We start from the raw sequence: 21,954 nt of genomic DNA, 5'->3' as shown, positions 1-21,954 counted from the left end.
TGTTCCAGAATTGCTGAAGATTTCAAAACGGTCAGAGAATTCATCGGTAGAGAACTAGTTGTGCCACCACCTGCCTCCAAATTTTTTAAAAAAGGGGTGGCATGGTGTATGAAGAATTAAAGTAAATGCTCAGACAAACATTTCCCAAAAGACCAGAGGCCTTCCTACTGGGCATAATGTCAATAAACATCTCAAGAGAAAGCAAGAGAGTATTTTTTTATGCAACAACTGCGGCTAGAGTGTTAACTGCCAAATACTGGAAAGGGGATTTGACTCCAACTAAGGAAGAATGGCAAAAGGAAGTGTGTGAGTATGTGGATCTAGCCAAAATGACAGAAGCAATAAGAACTCACTCGAGCTTAAGGATTATAAAAGAATGGGTTTGTTTAAAAAACTATTTGTGTTTTGGGTTCCCCGATCAAAACTTGGATGTGCCTAGAGTAAATTTCACAAAATTACAAAATATGTAGAGGAGTTATTATATATAAAGAGAAGGTTGATAGGATTTTGATAGTACAAATATTTAGAGTATGCATATATATATAGAAGAATAAAGTATAAGATGTAAGTTAATGTAAAGGAAAAGTTGATGTGTATCTGGAATTTTAAATTTCAATAAAAAGAGAATTTGTTGTGCCACCAACTAGGCAAATCACAGGAGGTGCTGCAAATATGGTCAGAGCTATTGCCAATCCACACTCAAAGGCCGATTCCTTTAATATAATTAGCTTTACAGTTCCTTGAAATAAAACAGCGTCAAAAATTAAGGTGGTCTTGCAACACCTGCTTTTGAAAAGTCGATCAATGAAACCATGAGCAAAAGCAAGGTTGGCTGTTGATATGCACCAAAGGAAAACAAGCTTTCATATTTGCACAGGTGCAAAGATTTGGGGGGCAAAGCAAAAACAAAAGCTCCCTGCAGCATGTGAACCGTGAGAACTGCTTTCTAAGGTGCTTGAGCTCACCAGGAGTCGCCCAGAGCTAGATTTCTCTTCATGAAATTGTTAACCTGTAACTATTGCATAAATAAGCCCAAACAATATAATAAGAGTCAGTATAACCCTATCTCCAAACGTTAATCCCAATGGTTCATTATTCACGCTTAGTTGGGGAAGTTACTACTGTTTCCTACAGGGTGTAGATCGCCAACTTTGCCTCGGGCAAAGCAATGAAGATTTCAAATGATGAATGATTACCAAGACTCCTTAGTCATTCTGCTTGGACTCAGGGATCGATTCCCTTGTCTTTGTAGACACTCCTCCAGCAAACAGTTCTATGCAGGAATGGACTGCATTATTGCATGACACATGGGACCTGCAGCAAAGTGTTGCAGCACGAAGCACTGTTGGTCAGAGTTCCAGTGGTTCCATTCCACTTCCACCCACCCCAAAGTCCATCACTGTTCAACAACGACTGAGCTCATTTAGTGTTGGTTGACTTGCATTTTTTAAATAAAAAAAAATCTGCAAAACTTTGGGTTTTATTTATGCATACAGAAATATGTAAAATATAAAGAAAAATAAGTCTTCTTAGTGCACACAAAATCCGCATGAGATCAAAAGAAAAAGAGCAAAGATCTGAAGAGCATAAAATTGGCAGGGGTAGCTTGTTTGGGTGGTGGTGGAGAAAGGTGTCCTCTGCAAACAATGGTGGTGATGGAGAAAGGTGTCCTCTTCATTCTTCGTTTGTGAGTTTCCCAGAGGCATGTGGCTGGGTGATGCCAAGAACAAGATGGCACACTAAGATGGCACACTGCTCTCATCCAGCAGGACTTACCTTCTTTGAAGGACGAATGAGAAAGGAATTCTAAAATTCCTTCTAATCAGAAAAGAAAGAAATAAGCTGAGCCACAAGTGACTTTTATTCATCCGGAGATATTTAATGAGGTTTTGCATTTTACTTTAATTTAGCTTCATAAAGCTTAGAAGAACTAAGACCGAAAAACAAACAAAAAGAGATTCAGTGTGGATTACAGCTTGGCTTCGACATGAATAGCAATGAATGGATTTTCAGTTTGGCTGTTCAGTTGAAAATGAGCAGTGCCATTAGCAGCAACGTGGATTTGCATTCCAGTGCAGAGGTTGCCTTCCTTTCGTCCCGAAATAACATCACAATAAATGCCAGGGGGGAGACCAGTTGGTAACGTTACTGACAAGGCCCTGTACAAAAGAAAACAAAAATAATAATTGTATTTTTAATGCCATTTTACATACTCGGTTTATATGCTTCTGGTCACATTGTCATTCTGGATCATTTGCTTCCCTGGGTGCACAAGCAGACATGCAAAAGACAAGCAGCAAAATTAATCTGCTATACAAATTTGGCAAATGACTTGCTACGCCTTCATCTCTACATCAAAACATTACCTGTCATCATTATTAAACACAACGAATCCTTTGCCATCACGTCCAAATGCCACCTGGTTGTTGTCGTCATCCCACCACCTTGTAATAGGTTGGCCGTACACTACATTTCGGAATATCACCATGTTCCTAGAAATGAGACACGTGTATCACTTCCTTATGCAAAAGGCACAAGTCATTGGAATCCTAAACATCTGGAGAAAAAGGCTTTCTCCATCTCAAGAAGGCTCCCGCAGGAACAGATGACACATCTGGCAGCTTCCATTACCTTATTTGATTCCAACGATGTTCGCAGACCCAGCCATTACCACAGGTGCCATTTGTGTTAATCGTAACAGGTTTAATTGATCCATCACTGTTGCTCGGTGGTCCAACCCAGTCATTTAGGTCCTAGTTATGGAAGATTATATTTAAAGTGATTAGACTATAACATGCCGGATAAAATTTGCTGGCCATGAGTCTCAACATGCTGGTTGATGTACCATAAACCAGACCATGTCTGTCGTAAGTCATGGCAGCATGACAGACTAGTTTATTCCCCAAATGAGTAGTCATGGCCTCCATTTAGAACAGGGGTAGCTAACCTGTGTCCCTCCAACTCTCGGCCCCAACCAGAGTGGGCAATAGTTAGGTATGATGGGATTTGTAGTTGGGCCATGTGACTTATGACAGACCTGGCCTGATTTAAGGTACAACAACAAGGCTTCAAAATTTACTTGATTATACTGGTGAACCTCATAGCAAGCAAAGGTTCTGAGACTCGACTACACTGATGTGCTAGTCTGTCAGGGTTGGTTCAGATGCAGGTCAGCACTCAAGATGCAGAGACAGGCAGAAAGGTTTGCTCTTTATTCAAGAAAACAGCATACCAGGCAGCATTGCTTACAAATAGGAAACTGTTGCCAGAACTGAAGGTATTTGCCTTCTACTTCCCACTGTCTCCTCCCCAGCTGGATGTCTCCCCAGCAGCCTTAAACTATGTCAGGGACCTTGGAGACATGGGAGGAGGGCAGCTGACTACAGCTTATTCAGCCTTTGGCCCCTCCTCTGCTTCATGTCTTGAGTCTGCACTGCTTTCTGCACAGCGTGTTCTCCTTCATGGAGACTCCTTCGTGTTGCGGTGGGGGCCGCCAGGACACTCCAAAGTTGGGGGGCGGGCTAATTGTTCATTGGCCACTAATGCGATTGGGGCTTCCCTTGTTGTTGGGAAGAAGTTAATGTTGCCATTTGTTGATTGACAGCCAGAAATGCTAAAAATCCTTGCACGAGGCTAGGGCTTCCTCTTTTCGACAGTGCATCGGATTGCCCGTCCCCCCCCTCCCTAGAATTAGGGTTGTTCGCTTTGACCTTGCTATGCCTGTCATGGGGTCGTCTGCTTTGGAGCGGGGGCCTGGTAGGAATTTTGTCCATCTGGCTGATTGGCTGGGGCTATTTGGTTTTTGCCTACTGCGTAGCAAATCGTCACAACTTGTAAGGTTCGCGGTTAGGCATTGGTTTATGGTTTGGTTGGTTGAGGGGCATGGATTGGCTGTGCCTGCCCCTCTAATGCTGCTGCTGCAAGGGATTCCGTTAAAGGAATCGGGAGCTAACTATTGCTTGTCCACTCTGTCAAGGGGGCTCGGGCCATAGCAATGAGCTCCTGGTTGCATTTGGGGTGAGGGCAGGTTCCCTGCTCCGCGTAACCCCCAAGTGTATTCCCCCATTCTGACTTTCGCATCGTGTGGAATGTCAGTCTGTCCCCCATGGTGGGGGCAGATAGTCGCAACCAATGCCTAAGCAACCACTCACAAATTTGTATTTTGATAAAGCTGTGGCCAAAATTATGCCAAAAATCTTAAACAAAAATTCTGTGTGATGTGTGAGTTATTGGGGTGGCCCTGGGGACCTCGGCACGCAACTGGATCTTCTCTCTCGCTCAAACCTGTTGCTTCTTCAGCCTCCCACCATTCTGTCCCCCTCTTTCATCCTCTGACCTGTCCTCAGTGTCCCACCACCACTCCCCAGGCTCTGAGCCTTCTTTCTCTCAGGCTTTTAAGGTTCCCCGGCCTTTGCCTCCCACCACTCCTCTTCATCCTGCCAGTCCCTGACATAGCCCATCCTTGCACACTAGGTTTGATGGCCTGATACTTGTGAGGCACAGCCTCAGGCTAAATTTATTGTGGAAGCCTGCCTAAGTCTATTTTGTGTGTATGGGAGGGAGGAGAGCTTTGCAGTCAGTGATCTCAGTCAAAAACATGAGTCCTCCTTAAATCTCACCAAAACAAATCAAGACAAAAGACTGCTATCCTATGACGGTTACCTGAAATTAAGTCCCACTGAATCCAGTAAATCTTACTTCTGGGTATAGACATGTACAGGATAACACTGCTAAGTTGGAAACAGTCAACTTAAAGCATAGATTTCAATGGCTGCTCTGGCTTTGGGGCCCAAAAAACCTGTTTTCTAAGTGTCAATACTATCCCTTAAGACAGTGTTTCCCAACCTTTGGTCTCCAGCTGTTTTTGGACTACAATTCCCATCATCCCTGACCACTGGTCTTGCTAGCTAGGGATGATGGGAGTTGTAGTCCCAAAACAGCTGGAGACCAAAGGTTGGGAAACACTGCCTTAAGACAGAATGCCTTTGATATGGAATTAACAAATAGCGGTTGTGAACCGGAATAAAGTTACCTTTCCATGCTGGATAACTCTTGGCCACCTGTAACTTGACATTATCCGTGTAAATCCGTAGGGGTGAGCAAGCATAAACCCAACTGCCATCTTATAGAGTCTGAAAAATGGATAAGAGGCAGCTAGTTGCCAAAAGTGTACCAAAGTACAGAAAATAAGCAGGCCCAAGAATTTCATATTCTCTTCCAAAGCAACTCCCCATTCCCGATAGTACAGTTCTCAGGTGTCTTATATTCATGCTGTGTATACTGCCAAGGAAACCTGAATTTTGCACCATGCTAATAATTCATTATAGGTAGTTTATGTACTAGTGCAGAAGCAGCCAACATGCTGCCCTCTAGACATTGATGGAGACCAACTCCCATCAGCTGCAGTCAGCATGGTCAATAGCCAAGGATGTTAGATGCTAGCTCCATCCAGAGGACATTCTGAGTCCTGCCACTTTCTCCAAATATGTACATTTTTAAAACACTGAGTCAGACCAGCAAAAATCTCTTCAATAGGAAGATCATTCAAGCAGAGATTAGATACAGCACAGTAATGTTCCAATTTATAGAAAAATAATTACTTTGGATAAATGTAATGATATTTGGAATGACTTTATATAGAATATATGAGGTTACTGATAAAGAAATTAGTATTTGGATAACAAGACTATACACATTTTTATATATTAATGTACGGGAAGACATTTTTATATATTAATATATGTCCAATAATCCACATTAGCCTAGGCTTCATCAGTAGAACAGGTTCATATGTAATAATAATAATAATAATAATAAAATTTATTTATATCCCGCCCTCCCCAGCCAAAGCCGGGCTCAGGGTGGCTAACAACAATCAAATAATCAAACAATCAAATAATCCAACATTTTAAAAACATTTCATTATAAAAATTAATTAAAATCAAATTGATGGCAACCGTTAAGCAAAATTCTGTGCAGGTTGCCAGAGGAGGGAGTCAGGCTGCACCCTAACCAAAGGCCTGGTGGAACAACTTTGTCTTGCAGGCCCTGCGGAAAGATGTCAAGTCCTGCAGGGCCCTAGTCTCTTGTGACAGAGCGTTCCACCAGATTGGAGCCACAGCCGAGAAGGCCCTGGCTCTAGTTGAGGCCAGCCTAACCTCTCTGTGGCCTGGGACCTTCAGGATGTTTTTATTTGCAGACCGTAGGTTCCTCTGTGGGGCATACCAGGAGAGGCGGTCCCGTAGGTATGAGGGTCCTAAGCCGTATAGGGCTTTAAAGGTTAAAACCAGCACCTTAAACCTGATCCTGTACTCCACCGGGAGCCAGTGCAGCTGGTATAGTACCGGATGAATGTGATCTCGCAGCGAAGACCCCATAAGGAGTCTCGCTGCGGCATTCTGCACCCACTGGAGTTTCTGGGTCAGTCTCAAGGGCAGCCTCATGTAATGTTACAGGATAGTAGATCTTATAGAATAGTAGTGGCGAAACAAGACTGATATACCAGAAATCCTTGTCTTAGACTCTGTGAAAGGATTCTGTGGAACTGTAACAACCCTTCATGTGGATTATTGGACACTACGAAGAGACAGGTGGAACAGATACTTATACTTGTATGGACCTTATGCATGAACTGACTAGAGAATGAACTGATCCACTGGGTCTTCTGCTTTTCTTGTTGAACTTTATGAGACTTCCGCTGAAATCTAAAATTTTATACAATGAATAGTATACCTTATTTATTCAAAAGTGCAGCCAGTTACGTCTTGTGTGTTTATTGAGAATATTTCATGTAACCAAAGGTTTGTTGTTGTTGGGTACCCAGCAGACCAATAGGATTCCTTCTCTTTTGAACTGCTTTTGATATCAACATGCCTGGATATTCACACCTCAGGAAATAAACATTGTTGCTCAATAACCCCCAAAGGATGCTCCTTACCTTGGGTTCCAGAAAGTAAGAATGGAGGCTCCACCAGCACCATGGCCCCTCTGGTTGTCATGGTTATCTACAAAGGCAATGGCTTTGTCAGAAGGCATCAAACTCCAGTTTTCTCCCCAGCGCCTAAATTGTGAAGAAATAATCAAAACTTTATTTACAATTCACTTCGGTGCAAACTATTATTTATTTACCAGGTATATTTTTTTAGCCCACTGCTCATTACACGATCTCTGAGGGGGTGACAGCCAAACTGAAACAAAAACCATTCCAGACAGCTTAAGAGCAGGTAAAAGCGCAGCTTTAGAAGTTTGGTGAAGATGATGATAATGATTAATTTGATTTATATACTGCCTTTTATCAAGAAATAAAACACATTTTACAGAGCATAATAATAATAACATAATAAAAAGTATGATGATAGATAGCATAATAAAAAAATATCATAATAATGGTCTGATAATCCCCACCTTTTACAGGCCATAGATTATTTAATGGCCAAAGGCCTTGGAAAAGAGGAATGGTTTGCTTGGCACCTAAAGACTTCTCTGGGGAGAGCATTCCACAGTCGAGGAACCATCACAGAAAAAGCCCATTCTTATGTTCAGGGACTGTTTTTAGAAATAATTTTATTATTTCTTGCTGGTGTCCTTGTTTCTCAACTTGATCCTTTTACATGGTTTTGTACGTTTTACTGTTTTCTATATGAAAGCATGTCAAAGTGCAAGTAGATAAATAGGTACCGCTCCGGCAGGAAGGTAAACGGCGTTTCCGTGCGCTGCTCTGGTTTGCCAGAAGTGGCTTAGTCATGCTGGCCACATGACCCGGAAGCTGTACGCCGGATCCCTCGGCCAATAAAGCGAGATGAGCACCGCAACCCCAGAGTCGGTCACGACTGGTCAGGAGTCCCTTTACCTTTTTTATACGTTGCAATTTGCTGTTATTTTACTTATTACGGTGGTACCTCGGGTTACAGATGCTTCAGGTTACATACGCTTCAGGTTACAGACTCTGCTAACCCAGAAATAGTACCTCAGATTAAGAACTTTGCTTCAGGATGGGAACAGAAATCGTGCTCCGGCGGTGCAGCAGCAGCGGGAGGCCCCATTAGCTAAAGTGGTGCTTCAGGTTAAGAACAGTTTCAGGTTAAGAATGGACCTCCAGAACAAATTAAGTTCTTAACCCAAGGTACCACTGTATAATTAGTAATTCTTTACTGTAATAAATGTAAACTGTTAAATTATTATTTGCTGATGTTTAATGTTACTGTTTACTATTGGATTCTAATGGATTGTTGAATATTGCTTTATTTGAAATAAATTGTTTTAAAGTTATTGTGACTTTTTATATAGGATCTGATTGCTACTATTAATGTTTGATGTTTTATTATTATTATTGTGTGTATTGGAAGCCTTCCAGAGCGGCTGGGGAAACCCAGCCAGATGGACAGGCTATAAATATATTATCATCATCGTCATCATCACCCTCTGGACCTCTCAGGGAGCAGGAACATCAAGAAGGGCGTCAGGTGACAAGCACAGGGTCTGGGTTGGTTCATATGGAGAGAAGTGGTTCTTAAGTTACTGAGGTCCTGAGCTGCTGAAGAATTTATAGGTCAACACCAGCACTTTGAATTGTACCTGGAAACTAACTGGCAGCCAGTAAAGCCAGGTCAGGATTGGGGTTATAAAAGCACCCAGAATCTGTCATAAAACAGGTAATAGTGCATGGGCCCCTGGGCATGGGTTGAGTCTAAAGCAAATTACTTTAAATTTGCCATCTTTTCTCCATTCCATTTGCGGAGGACTGTCCCGAGTTCTGCGCCATATTTAAACTCAGTCACCCGGCCGTTTCTGAAGTATTCAGAGCTGTGGACCGCTTCACCGCCCAAGTCAATTACCTGGAAAAAGCCGGGGGAAGACACAGAGAAAAAGGATACACGATATTGATTTCAATTTGCTGCAGAAACCAACATCACTAAGAGAAGGTAGGCTACTGCAGGAATAGTCGGCGAGCTGAACTAAGACGTAAATATCTTGTGGTACGTACTGTGTTACATCTAGTGGTATCAATTTCGACTTACCTCCATTATGACCAGAGAAATGGTTTCGGCTATTATGGCCGTTACCTTATGGAGCTGGTTTCCTCTGGGCTCTAGCATCTTACACTTTTGAAACGAGGCACTAGCGTGAACAATGGAGATATATCAGGACGTGAAGCAGCTGACCTGAAGCACTTTCAAGTCCCGCTAATTGCAATACACTAAAATTAACGGTTCTTACAAAGGGCTCCATGTGGAACAGCAAATTCCTTCCCAACCCAATATTTGCACTAGCAGCAGTTGTGCCCAAGTGTATCAGTTCTTCCATTCTTTTAAGCAATGTCTAAGGGTTGACTTGGAGAAAATAACTGCCTTGTTGGGTAAGACCAATGCTCCATGAGGTCTAGCATTCTGTTCCGAACAGCAGATGACCATGTATCTGGCATTCGGAGCATACAAGTTAGACTTCCAGCAACATGTTGCATTGTGGAGTGCTTCCTGTCCACCTGTCTGAACCTGGTTGGATGAGGAGGATAGCTGGGAGCTGCCAGCCCAAGAGCCCCTCAGGGACAGAAAGCATGTTGTCAGGGACTGTGCTGAGGAGGGCTGCACTGAGGAGGAATGGTGGGAGCCACCCCCTCCCCCTGCCTCTTCCCAGGAGCAGGAGGACAGTATAGATTTGGAACAGTGGTTTGCAGAGGGGCCTAGTTCAGAAGGCAGAAGCTGGGAAATACTGGATGGGGAACAGCTAGGAGAAGAAACACTGGAAGAGAGAGGGTTAACAGATTCACAGTCTCTGGACAGCATTCCTCTGCTCAGCCCAAGGTCAAAAAGAGCTCAGAAAGTGGCAGAACAGAAAGCACAGAGGGTACAAACTCAGATTACAAGGTGTAGGAGTGACGTAGATTAATAGGAATGGAAGAGGGTGTAATCCTTAATTGGGAACACCACCATTTCTAGGAGATGTGTTCTTCGTTCTCGTGCTGTGATTATTACAGTTTCGAACAGGTAAGGCTTTCCTTTCTTTGATCTTCTTATCTACTGCCACAGGGGGAGGAAGCCAATTCCCCGAAGCCTGACACATAAGTAAGTAGGGCATGCAGAACAGTTTGAACACTGGAAAGTGCTAGACAAAATGCTTAAAATTCCTGTTACTTACCTCCTGATACACAAAAGGCCGTGAACCTTTGGCAAACCACCGTGTGTTGAGGTCATGTGCTTTGCTTAAAATAGCAGTGATGTCCTCAGGCCACATGTGCTTGGAAGCATCGATTCGGAACCCTGCTACACCAATATCAATCAGGTGGTTGAGGTAGTCGGCCATTTTTGAACGCACGTCATCCCTCCTTTGTGTGAGGTCGACAAGACCAGACAGGCGACAGTTGCGAACCTGTGCGTGTGGGGAAAACCACCATTGCTTCAGCGGCCAAAGCATAAACACGCAATCCCCAAAGTACTTGTGACAGCTGCCCAACACCCATCCTGAACAAAAGCTCTTAGGATCTACTGACCCCACCAATTTATTCATCTCGACCCCCATCATCCAGCCCATCCAGCGATGAGGGCCTTCTGGTGGTTCCCTCTCTGTGAGAAGTGAGGTTACAGGGAACCAGGTAGAGGGCCTTCTCGGTAGGGGCACCTGCCCTGTGGAACGCCCTCCCAGCAGATGTCAAGCCAATAAACAACTATTTTACTTTTAAAAGACAACTAAAGGCGGCCCTGTTTAGGGAAGTTTTTAATGTCTGACACTATTGTTTTTAATATTTGGTTGGAATATTAAATGGTCAGGGTATAAATAAATAAATTATTATTAGCCTTTTAAAGAACACAAAATACATTTCGAACACAATTTCAAACCTAAGACTCAATAAGATCCCGAGAAGGAAATAAATGGTATTGGTAGGAGCTTAGCTATATGGTAAGAGAGGAAGCTGGAGTCTTCCAGGTGTCACTGGGCTCCAACTCCCATGATGCCTTAACCAATGGCCACATTGCTGAGGCTGATGGGAGATGAAGTCCAACAGCATCTTAAGAGAGCCAGGGATATCTGGTATTAATAGTGTAAAGCTTACCTGAACGGGATCACTGTAATTCTCAATATCCCCACTGGGTGTTTTGCATATCTCGTCATTGAAATCAAAGCTAGAGTATGGGACAGCTGGGAAATCTCGGGTCCCTGCATTGAAATAACTGCCACAAGTCCCCCGGTTCCCAGAGCCAGCCCCAGAGCCACACATATGGTTGATTACAACGTCCACATAGATATACACCTGCAGAAGATACAAGCAGCAGAGTTGCATGGTGGTTAGCGAGCCACTTATTTTCAGTAATCTGTTTTAGCTTCTTCTAGCATCTCTCTATATTTGTTCAGGTTTCTAGTCCTTAGTGTTCAGGATGTAGCCTTCCAGCTTGGAAAGGTTTCCCATCATTTTTGTCTCAGAATTTTGCAGTCTTATCATTGTTGGTTTATTATGCTCTTCAACGTTCTTTGGGTTGGAAAGCAGGATTGTCCAAAAATAAACAGCCACTGAAAGCCACTTACTCCGACATTGTTGCACCTGGCCACCATGTCTCTAAATTCATTTTCATTTCCAGAACGCGAACATAACTTGTAACTGATTGGTTGATATCTTTCCCACCACGGCCTCCAGGGACTTGTAACGACAAGGTTTTCATTTGGAGGAGAAACCTATATAATTCAAAAATGTAGTGAGCGAGTAGGAGATAAAAACGTAACTGAACTCTTCCTATCAGTCTGATGTTTGAAGGTAGATAGGCCCCTTTTAAATCATAGTTTAAACTAAAGAATGTGACGGATGTGACAATAAATACAGCAGTGCAAACATTAGCAATTATGTTAAGGATGGTTAGTTTGGGTAGATGTGTGTGTGTGTGTGTGTGTGTGTGTGTGTATGGGGTTTGTAATACCCCCTCCAAGATAATTTCTGTGGGATCACAGATCCTGCATCCCTTACTCATACACTCTTATTACCTTCAAGTATTCTTAACTAGATGCATAACAATAGCTATCTCCATATGGAGATGCTATTCTCCATATGGGTTCATTTCAAACGCCAACACCTTGGCTATGTAGCATTTTATGTAATCCAGAAGTGGCCCACGGGAAAGCTCACTGGAATAACGTTACCATCTTTTCTTCACAACTGAAGCTGGGAGGCCAGGCCTCAACTTCCGCTATATGGACCACAATGTCCCCTCTCTAGTGTCTGATTGCTACATTTCAGATAGATGGGGAGCATGAAAAATGGCTTCCCAAGCGAAAGGGGGGAAAATTTATCAAATGATATGAGAAGAAAGTGAGATTTTGCAAAATAATAAGCATCCCACAATCCAACTGCGCATACTCAGATATTAGTATTGGATACAGGGATTCATGAGGTATGTTCCGGTTTGGCCTTAGGACAGGCATAGGCAAACTCGGCCCTCCAGATGTTTTGGGACTACAACTCCCATCATCCCTGACCATTGGTCCTGTTAGCTAGGGATGATGGGAGCTGTAGTCCCAAAACATCTGGAGGGCCGAGTTTGCCTACGCCTGCCTTAGGAGGTATATTCTGGTTTGGCCTCACCTTTACTTTCAAAAGCTAATTTCTAGCTCTTGTGATTGCAAAGGCAGTTTTAAAGGCATGCAGCTGGTGCTTGCAATATCTTAGAAGTCGTGATGGGAGAGGATTTGCTGAGTGGGATTTCCAGTTCTTAGGGCGCAGAGTTTCAGTAGCCTGCCTAGCTCTTTTATCATTTATTCCGCAGAACCAGAATAAGTGATTAAAATGATATATTATATCAGCAAATCCTCTCCCATCACGACTTCTAAGATATTGCAAGCACCAGCGGCATGCCTTTAAAACTGCCTTTGCAATCACAAGAGCTAGAAATTAGCTTTTAAAAGTAATTAGCTTTTATAACTATATATATATAGTTATTCATTCCATTTTACAGCAGCAGTTTCCCAAGAAGTTTGCAGTGGTATATTGCCAACAAAGGTCCTTATAGTTAAAGCCATAGTTTTCCCAGTAGTGATGTATGGAAGTGAGAGCTGGACCATCAAGAAGGCTGATCGCCGAAGAATTGATGCTTTTGAATTATGGTGCTGGAGGAGACTCTTGAGAGTCCCATGGACTGCAAGAAGATCAAACCTCTTCATTCTGAAGGAAATCAGCCTTGAGTGCTCACTGGAAGGACAGATCCTGAAGTTGAGGCTCCAATACTTTGGCCACCTCATGAGAAGAGAAGACTCCCTGGAAAAGACCCTGATGTTGGGAAAGATTGAGGGCACAAGGAGAAGGGGATGACAGAGGATGAGATGGTTGGGCAGTGTTCTCGAAGCTACAAACATGAGCCTGACCAAACTGCGGGAGGCAGTGGAAGACAGGAGTGCCTGGCGTGCTCTGGTCCATGGGGTCACGAAGAGTCGGACACGACTAAACGACTAAACAACAACAACATAAGGTTCTCCAACCTCCACAGCAATTTTATCCTCAAAACAACCCTGTAAAGTAGGACAGGGATCTGACTGGTCATCCCCACTGAACTAGATGCCTGATTCCCACATGCTAGTTCTTAAATACATGGCAAGTGTCTCGATTTGTATAACATATCCTGGTCTAGCCTTTAGTGAGACACATTTTGTTGCTATCTCAGTACAGAGCATTCACAAACCCTGCTACTAAAGTTCATTGACTAGGACTTCTTTTTCTAAACTCTATTAATATTTAACCTAGTGCAAATCCTCAATAAATGGTATTCTGGTAAACTGAGGGCAAGTTCACACAATCATCTGCTGGGAATTGTTGCTTTATAGTGGACAGAGCAGGCAAATACACTCCTCCCCATTAGGCATATTTAGGTATCGTGTAAGTCAGTCACCCCATGACTTGGTCTATAGGCGGAGAAGACTGATTTGTGTGATTCTTCCCCTCTTTAAGGGGGGAGAAAAATATTACATTAAATCCAACAGTGGAGGTAGAAGATAGCCTTCCTAGGCATGAATTTGTCAAACTACACACTACATGTTATGTGAAGAAAGACGTTCTTTCGTCTGACCTGAACCTTCAAACATGGCCCAAGGTTTTAGTATTTCTAACATTCATTTGATGGCCACAAGTTCTATTATTACGATAGAAGAGAAAACGTTCTCCCTATTTCCTTTCTCCAGATCAGGCATCATTTTATCCAGCTCTGTCACATCCTCCTTTGTTCTAAGCGAAGAAACTCCAGCACAGTAGCCATATGAGACGCCATTTTCCTCAACCTTTTCCAGCTCCATAATATCCTTTGTGAGGTGAGGCCCAGACAAACATGGGTTTATCAGTGGACCATCCATCTCATAGATGCATGGTGAGAAGACTATGAGTGTATTAACTGGGTGCTATGAACTGGATGGTAGAAACTCATCCAGAATCTACCAGATAGTTATTTTGCCTTCAGCAAACAAGAGAGAGTACTAACCTGGACACCCGCAAATCCATTTGGGGCTAAGTAACGTTCACATTCAAGAGCAATGTCAATCCAGCGCCACTCAAAGAGGTGGACAATAGATGTCCTTACGGGCTTCGGATTGGTCTCGTATTGGGTCCAGCAAAGTCCAAAGGCCGCCAGGAGAAGAAGAAACATGTTCTTCATGTTGTCCTTGACACTCGGCGACATCCTTCTCAACAGCCTTCTGCACTTCTGGAGGGAGAGCAAAGCACAGTTTAACAATTGCACCCTGACACTCCATCTTGTAGCATGCAGTTTTAAAGCACAGACAACTGTGGGGAATCTGTGGCACAGGCTGCTACCAATAATATAAATGTCAGTGGGGTGAAAGAGACAGTGCTTGTTGATTTAATGTGGTCAACATGTTGGACAAGTTCAGAAATCTATAGTGAGTCTCTGCATTCGGTCCCAATCACAGACATTCCAAGTGTCTCTATTTTCCAGGGACAGTTCTGGATTTACAGAAGCCAGGATTTGATCCCGGAATGTTCTGCTATTGTCACTATTTTCATCAGAGAAATGTCGGAGGGTATGGAGTTATGCGACCCCTGAGCTAAGGAGATAAATAACTATGTAACCTTTAGAAGACATCTGAAGGCAGCCCTGTACAGGGAAGTTCTTTAGTATTTAAAGTTCTATGATGTTTCTATATATGCTGGGGCAACCCACTCAGATGGGTGGGGTAGAAATAATAAAAGTAATATTATTATGGGATAGGATGTCACTGTTTTCAGTGGAGAAATGCTGGAGGGTATGCAATCACACACAGAGACTGTGATAAACACAGATTTCATCAGGATTAGGGTCATGCGTGTGGCCATACCAAATTGAAGCATGGAGAGTGTGCATTCACCTCAGCATTCATGAACTTAGGAGTCTAGAATAAGGGAAGTTCTGTCAACCACAGAAGGGCAAAAACCCATGTGCAATGCCCACCCTAGCTCATGTTTCTTCAGAATAATAATTTTAGAAATCCTGAATTTTGTCTCAGGCCGGGGCATGAGATGTGAGTTTCACCTGGCTTAAATTTGCTGTTGCAAAGATCCTCATTATAATTCTGTATTTTAGCTATCAGTTTTGAATATGTTATTATCTCACACTGAGCCCTGAGAGAGAAAATGGTTTTGCATGTTGCTGCAGGCACTGCTTTTTCGGCACAGGAATGTGACTCGTTTAAAAACATTAAATCATAATAAATATAAATCCATCACATTGCTCAGGCATCGTATCAAACTGGAAAGGGCACAACACTGCTATATTGAGGTGGTGTGCATTCAATCCTCCCCGATTCCTGATCCAATAATCTGACCTATGTTTTAAGCATTCACTTTTGCCAAAGTTCCCTAGGTGATATTGAATAGCACAGCTTCATTTCCCCTAACTGAGCTTGCTTAATCAAAGAAAAGAACTTGTCAAACGAATTCCAGTTAAAGCTTTGCCCAATCCCAGCTGCCAGACCAACAAGAGCTCTTTGCAAAGCTCTCAGCACGTTAGCAACACTTCAAACTGGATTTAACATTTTAAATTTTAAACCAATTTTTTTTAAAAAAAACAAAACCCCAAAACCTTGAGCTGTTAGAAAGCCCAGATGTAACACTGTGCAAGTTGGCGTTAGAATACCTTAGTTACTCTGGCAACAAAACAAATTGGAGAATTGACAGATGTGACTGCTGAAGGCTGAGATTACAAACTACAATGATGAGGAACATCTTTTCTTTCCACTTTTGGTGTTCGTTTAGGATCCCGGATCTATTTAGCAGGAATGCTCATTAAAAGATAATTCTGCTTTTTTCTTGGATTTTCCCATCAAAAGTCAAACTGTAGAGCCCTGACATGGGTGGGGGCCTAAATCTTCCCTCCTTGATTTTCAAAGCCTGCTGGTTTATACAACAGCAGTGACAAAAGTGGCACCATGTGTTGGGTTGAAATAAACGACAGACGAATGACAAGTGTCATATGGGAGGCATCTCTCGAGCATGTCTCGGGGAGTCCCTTTTATTGAATTATTACAGCATTGCCACATATGTGCTTGTTGCTGATTGGTTAACAAAATACAATGCAAGGGTTGCATATAGGCATTAATCATCAATAGATTAAAGGCTGGGAAAGGGAACACAGAATTGGACAGGCATGAAAACGTCCTTATTAAACTATTACTAGTGATTGATATAGCGAGGCTTAAAAGAACATAACTATCGCATTCCGTAGATGTGGTCAACCATGCATTGAGAACAGGTCAGGGTACGATGTGTCATGAACTCAATGTGAACAAAACATTCTAGGGTGGGTGAGGAAGGAACGCTTCAGCGGTTTGCCAGAGTCATGTGCAGAAGCAAAACTTCCCATCAACCATGACCACCTCACTGCAGATACTGGCTACCTGTGCCAGCTAACCATAAGGAAGGAAGGGACCAAATTATGAGTTCAGCTTGCATTAGTGACTCAGAGCTCTAAGCACCACACACACCAGCTCTATCTGTGGCACAGTTCTGTAGCAGACCAGCCTTTCACTCAGGTATTTTCTTTTTGGGGGGTGGGGGGTGGGAGAACACCTAAGCCCATAAAAACAGACTCATTGCCTTGTATGATCAGACAAAGGTCCAGGTTCTGTTTGTAACAGAAATCCCCGCTATGCCTCATACTAAGCAAGCCCTTTGGCTAATTCCCACATATATAATGGTACAGTGGTACCTCAGGTTACACACACTTCACGTTACAGACTCCGCTAACCCAGAAATAGTACCTCGGCTTAAAAACTTTGCTTCAGGATGAGAACAGAAATCGTGCTCCGGCGGCGCGGCAGCAGCAGGAGGCCCCATTAGCTAAAGAGGTGCTTCAGGTTAAGAACAGTTTCAGGTTAAGAATGGACCTCCGGAACTAATTAAGTTCTTAACCCAAGGTACCACTGCATAAGCAAAGCCATCTCCCTAAACAGGGTCAGTCTGGAATTTGAATCTATAGTATGTTTGGTGTTCTATCATGTTTTTATATGTGCTGGAAGCTGCCCAGAGTGGCTGGGGCAACCCAACCAGTTGCGTGGGATATAAATAAAATTGTTGTTGTTGTTGTTGTTGTTGTTGTTGTTGTCGTCTCTGCCAAAACAAGTGTCATGCCCTCTAGTGGTCCCCAGTTAGCTAAGTATTGCAGACCCCTTGTTTTTCAAAAGCCAAGCTATGGGCCCCCTACTTTAGAAAGAAGGGGGGGAAAGGTACACCTCCATGGTAGCTTTTGTTATGTGAATGGTGCCACAGACCCACTGGGCAGATTACCACCAACTGGGAAGGCGACTAGTCCAGCTGAAGGGCTACAGGCTCACCAACCTCTGCTATGTACCCAAAGACTGAAAAGGTCTTTTGTTATGTTCATCACTCTGCTCTGTACCAACAGATCAGGCTGTAACCTTTCCCTTCCCTTTGTCTTACAATAATTATACATGCTTAAAACAGCCATAAAATCACAATTCTCTTAATGTAAGTAGTGGGAAGAAGTTGGTCCCATTTCACGCTCTATTCCATGTGCCTGGGTAGCTCAGTCGGTTACGGCGTGGTGCTGATAATGCCGGGGTTGCAGGTTCGATCCCTGTACAGGATAGTTTCGTAGTTCTGCATTGCAGGGGGGCTGACTAGATCGGGGGTCAGCAAACCTTTTCAGCAGGGGGCCGGTCCACTGTCCCTCAGACCTTGTGGGGGGGCTGGATTATAATTTGGGGGGGGGGAATGAACGAATTCCTATGCACCAAAAATAACCCAGAGATGCATTTTAAATAAAAGGACACATTCTACTCATGTAAAAACACACTGATTCCCAGATCGTCCGCGGGCCAGATTTAGAAGGCCATTGTGCCGGATCCGGCCCCCGGGCCTTAGTTTGCCTACCCATGGACTAGATGATTCTCAGGGTTGCTTCCAACTCTACGATTCTATTACTCTATGTTGCTCAAGAAACCTTTAAAATGATCCCACCCTATCGGCATATCACCTCTGTAGATTGGAAAGCATACAAATTGGTTGAAATACCTCGGGGAAAAGTGTGCGCGGTCTTTTCACCAAATGCAGCCAAGTCACTCTTCGCAACGCAGGCCGAGGTCGCTTGCACTCCAGCATTCATAGTAAGCTGCCAGGAAGCGGATTTTGCAACAGTGACTTTTAGGCAGCAAGGGCATGAAGATTCATCCCCCCCACACACACCCCGCAACTCTGAAACGCAGGGGGTTGGACAAGATGCCTCGCGTGGTCCCTTCCAACTTTACAATTCTATTATTCTATGTTCTAGGCTATGGAAATATTATTCCCACTCACATAAACTGCAAGGAAACTGAGGCGCTCCTCCATTCATCCTCATCCTCAGATGGATAATAATTATTATTTTATTATTTTATTATTTATAGGAAGAGAGAAGGTGGCCAATTTCTGACTGGGCAAGTGGTTGGAAGAAGGGATCTCACCAAAGTTAAGGCCTTCTGGGACATTATTTACATTGAATTAAAAAAGATACTAAAATATAATTTCAGTAAAAAACCAGAGGCATTCTTACTGGGGCTAATTAGTGAAGAAATTCATAAAAAAGATGTAAATTTATTCATGTACGCCACAACCGCAGCAAGAATCCTCCTGGCCCAAAGATGGAAACAGCAAGAACTCCCCACATTGGAGGACTGGCAGATAAAGATGGTAGAATTTGTGGAGTTGGCAAAGTTGACGGGGGAAATCAGGAATTGACCCGATGAAAGATTTCCAAAGGACTGGAGCAAATTTATTTATTATTTGAAAGAAAACTGTACTTACTTGAAAACGTTTGTAGCTTTAACATGAAATGTTTAGTAATGTGAAATTAAGATGCTAATTTACAAATGAGAGACTGATTTTTAAAAAATGCTGATATAAGGTAAAGAAGTGATTATGGAAATATGGTAGATACGTTAATGTTAAAGGGAAGTCAGAAAGAGGGAGGGAAGGAGGTCAATGCTCCCTCTGAGCAAATAATGTAAGTTGTGAATATGCGTATTGAATTGAAATGAAATATGGAAAACTCAATAAAAATTATTATTTTTTTAAAAAAGGAAGAAGGGCTGCCTCACCTACAGTCAGGAGCTGCATAAGCTTTTGTTCTTCAACGGCATCCTGAGACTGATGGGCAGAATCTCTCAGAACCACATGGATCGAGTGGCAGGTGGGCTCTGATGGCTCTGAATCCATGCCTGAGCCAATCAGAGGGACTGAAAGGAGGAGCCTGAAGTTCTGAACACCAAGATTCCAATCCAGCAGAATGCAAGGAGAGCCTTTCAAAATACATTTTTTTAAAGCATTGAACACCCACCAATCAGCTGTTTGGCAGGGAAGAGAACAGAATCCAGTTCTCTGTTCCAAACAACTAATCAGTGGGACACCAGTTTTCCAGAACTGGAAATGCATGCACAGGAAAGGTTACTGCATGTGGTGTCTCCCATTCAGCCACAGATGTACACCCAGAAATCTCTCTCTGCGCATGTATGTCCCTTAGTTGGAAGGGGAGAGAAAATGATAATTCTTACACTGCACTTTATTTTTGCAGAGCAATCTCCTTGCTGTTGCTTCGGCTACAAAGGAGATAGAACGAACTTCTGTGTGCCAATGTGCTCTTTTGGAACCCACTTCGTTGCGCAGTGTGCCAGTCGACAATGTGCAGGCCTGCCAGACGCAGTTGCCACCAGCTGTCGCCGCATTTTGCAGCCACAGCTAGAAGCACAACTGCTTGAAACGAGCAAAACTGATGCTGCCCCATTTCAATACGGAAATCGAGTTTGGGAACGGCGGCAGACCCGGCTGAATAGAGACAAAACAGCCACCCATGAACTGTTTAATGAGCTCAGCTCTCACTAAATGTGAGCCAGCATAGCGGAGGAATTAATTAACTGTAAGATTAGGATGCTTTGCCTGCTTCCCCATGGGAAAAATAGAACCCGTTTGCTGAATTATGCGGAATGAGGATATTATTATTTAAGAGAGTACATTTCAGGCTATTTGTGCATCAGAAGTGACTTTTGGAGACAGCCTTGCAAATAAACCCAGGAAACTTACTGGCCTCCACAAATGATATTAGCTTGTCTATCCACTCATGGACTCTCCTTCCTTGGAGGTTTCCAAGCAGAGTTAGGATGACCATCTGTCAGGGATGCTTTAATTCAGATTACTGTACCTGCTTAGTCCCACTTAAAGTGAAGGGTGCTAGAGACATCAACACAGGGCCATCAACTGTGGCTGAAACTATGTTAGGCAAGGCACATCTCCAAGCCAGCAGCCTGCATCCCCAAATGGCTGTGGAAAATTCTGATAGCTCGCTAATCCCACCTTGCTGCAATGGGCACTCATTATGCAAAGTTAGGGATGCTTCAGGGTCCAAATATATAGGAATTACATGCACACAGTTAGTTCCCAGGCCGTCTGGTACTTGGCAGAATTTGCAATGGAGTGCTAGTATTTCTGATACACACACACACGCACACATATATACAGTGGTACCTTGGGTTACATACTCTTCAGGTTACATATGCTTCAGGTTACACACTCCGCTAACCCAGAAATAGTGCTTCAGGTTAAGAACTTTGCTTCAGGATAAGAACAGAAATCGGGCTCCGGCGGCGCGGCAACAGCAGGAAGCCCCATTAGCTAAAGTGGTGCTTCAGGTTAAGAACAGTTTCAGGTTAAGAACGGACCTCCGGAACAAATTAAGTACTTAACCTGAGGTACCACTGTATATAATAAAAGTGTCACCATTAGACAAACAGGAAGATGTCTCTGTCTCTATACCAAATGCATCCATTTTGGAGGGGAGGATATAAGACTTGGGGGGAGGTGGAAATAACATTACTGCAGTGCAAATGCCCTACCCTTCCAGACCTGCCATTAGCCTTAGAAAGTGGGCAGGACATAGACAGGATTTTCTTCCAGATCAGGGATGGTGAACTGATGCTCTCCAAATAGGACTCCAAGTCCCATCAGCCCCTGCCAACATGGGAAATGCTAAGAAACCATGGGAGTTGCAGGCCAGCAAAATCTGGGAGATTCAAAACTTCTAGATTACACATGGTTTGGCTCTTATTTTTGTGTTTGCTGGAAAGTAAGGAAGAAGCAGCTAGTATATCTGGGTCTGGTTATACTTTCTTGGAATAAGCAGAGAAATATATGGACAGAGCTGCCTGACCCATCACTATCATCATCAAGCCTTACTGGGCCAGCGCTTCATGAAAAAATCTGGGACTCGCCCTGCTGAACCCCTTGCAAATCTGGTAGCAATCCTGGCGCATGCCTAGTTAGAAATAGGCTCTACAAAATCCACGAAAGTTGCATTATGGTTCGAACAGAATCACAGAACTGTAGAGTTTGGAGGAACCCCGAGAAATCTAGTCCAACCCCATGCAATACAGGAATTAACGAATGCAGCCCTTCTCAGAGCCAGTTAAAGGACTCTGAGAGTGAATCCTATTGGCACTAAATTTCAGGGG

The 21,954-nt window shown here is 43.3% G+C and overlaps 1 protein-coding gene across 1 annotated transcript; it reads right to left on the bottom strand.

Annotated features, from left to right (window-relative positions):
- Window positions 1-1,838: 1,838 nt before the first annotated feature.
- LOC310846582 (pancreatic alpha-amylase-like) lies at window positions 1,839-18,583 on the bottom strand. Its single transcript, XM_083743427.1, is given in 12 exon segments — window positions 1,839-2,159; window positions 2,367-2,492; window positions 2,632-2,753; window positions 5,033-5,132; window positions 6,938-7,060; window positions 8,701-8,834; window positions 10,135-10,365; window positions 11,048-11,245; window positions 11,518-11,664; window positions 14,445-14,666; window positions 18,491-18,550; window positions 18,552-18,583. Coding segments are annotated over 12 exon segments (1,683 nt in total). The 5' UTR covers window positions 18,582-18,583; the 3' UTR covers window positions 1,839-1,969.
- Window positions 18,584-21,954: the final 3,371 nt, after the last annotated feature.

Source organism: Podarcis gaigeae (genome assembly GCF_964106915.1).
Source record: "Podarcis gaigeae genome assembly, chromosome: 6".
NCBI classification, from domain to species: Eukaryota; Metazoa; Chordata; class Lepidosauria; order Squamata; family Lacertidae; genus Podarcis; species Podarcis gaigeae.
This window is presented reverse-complemented; position numbering and strand designations above follow the sequence as displayed.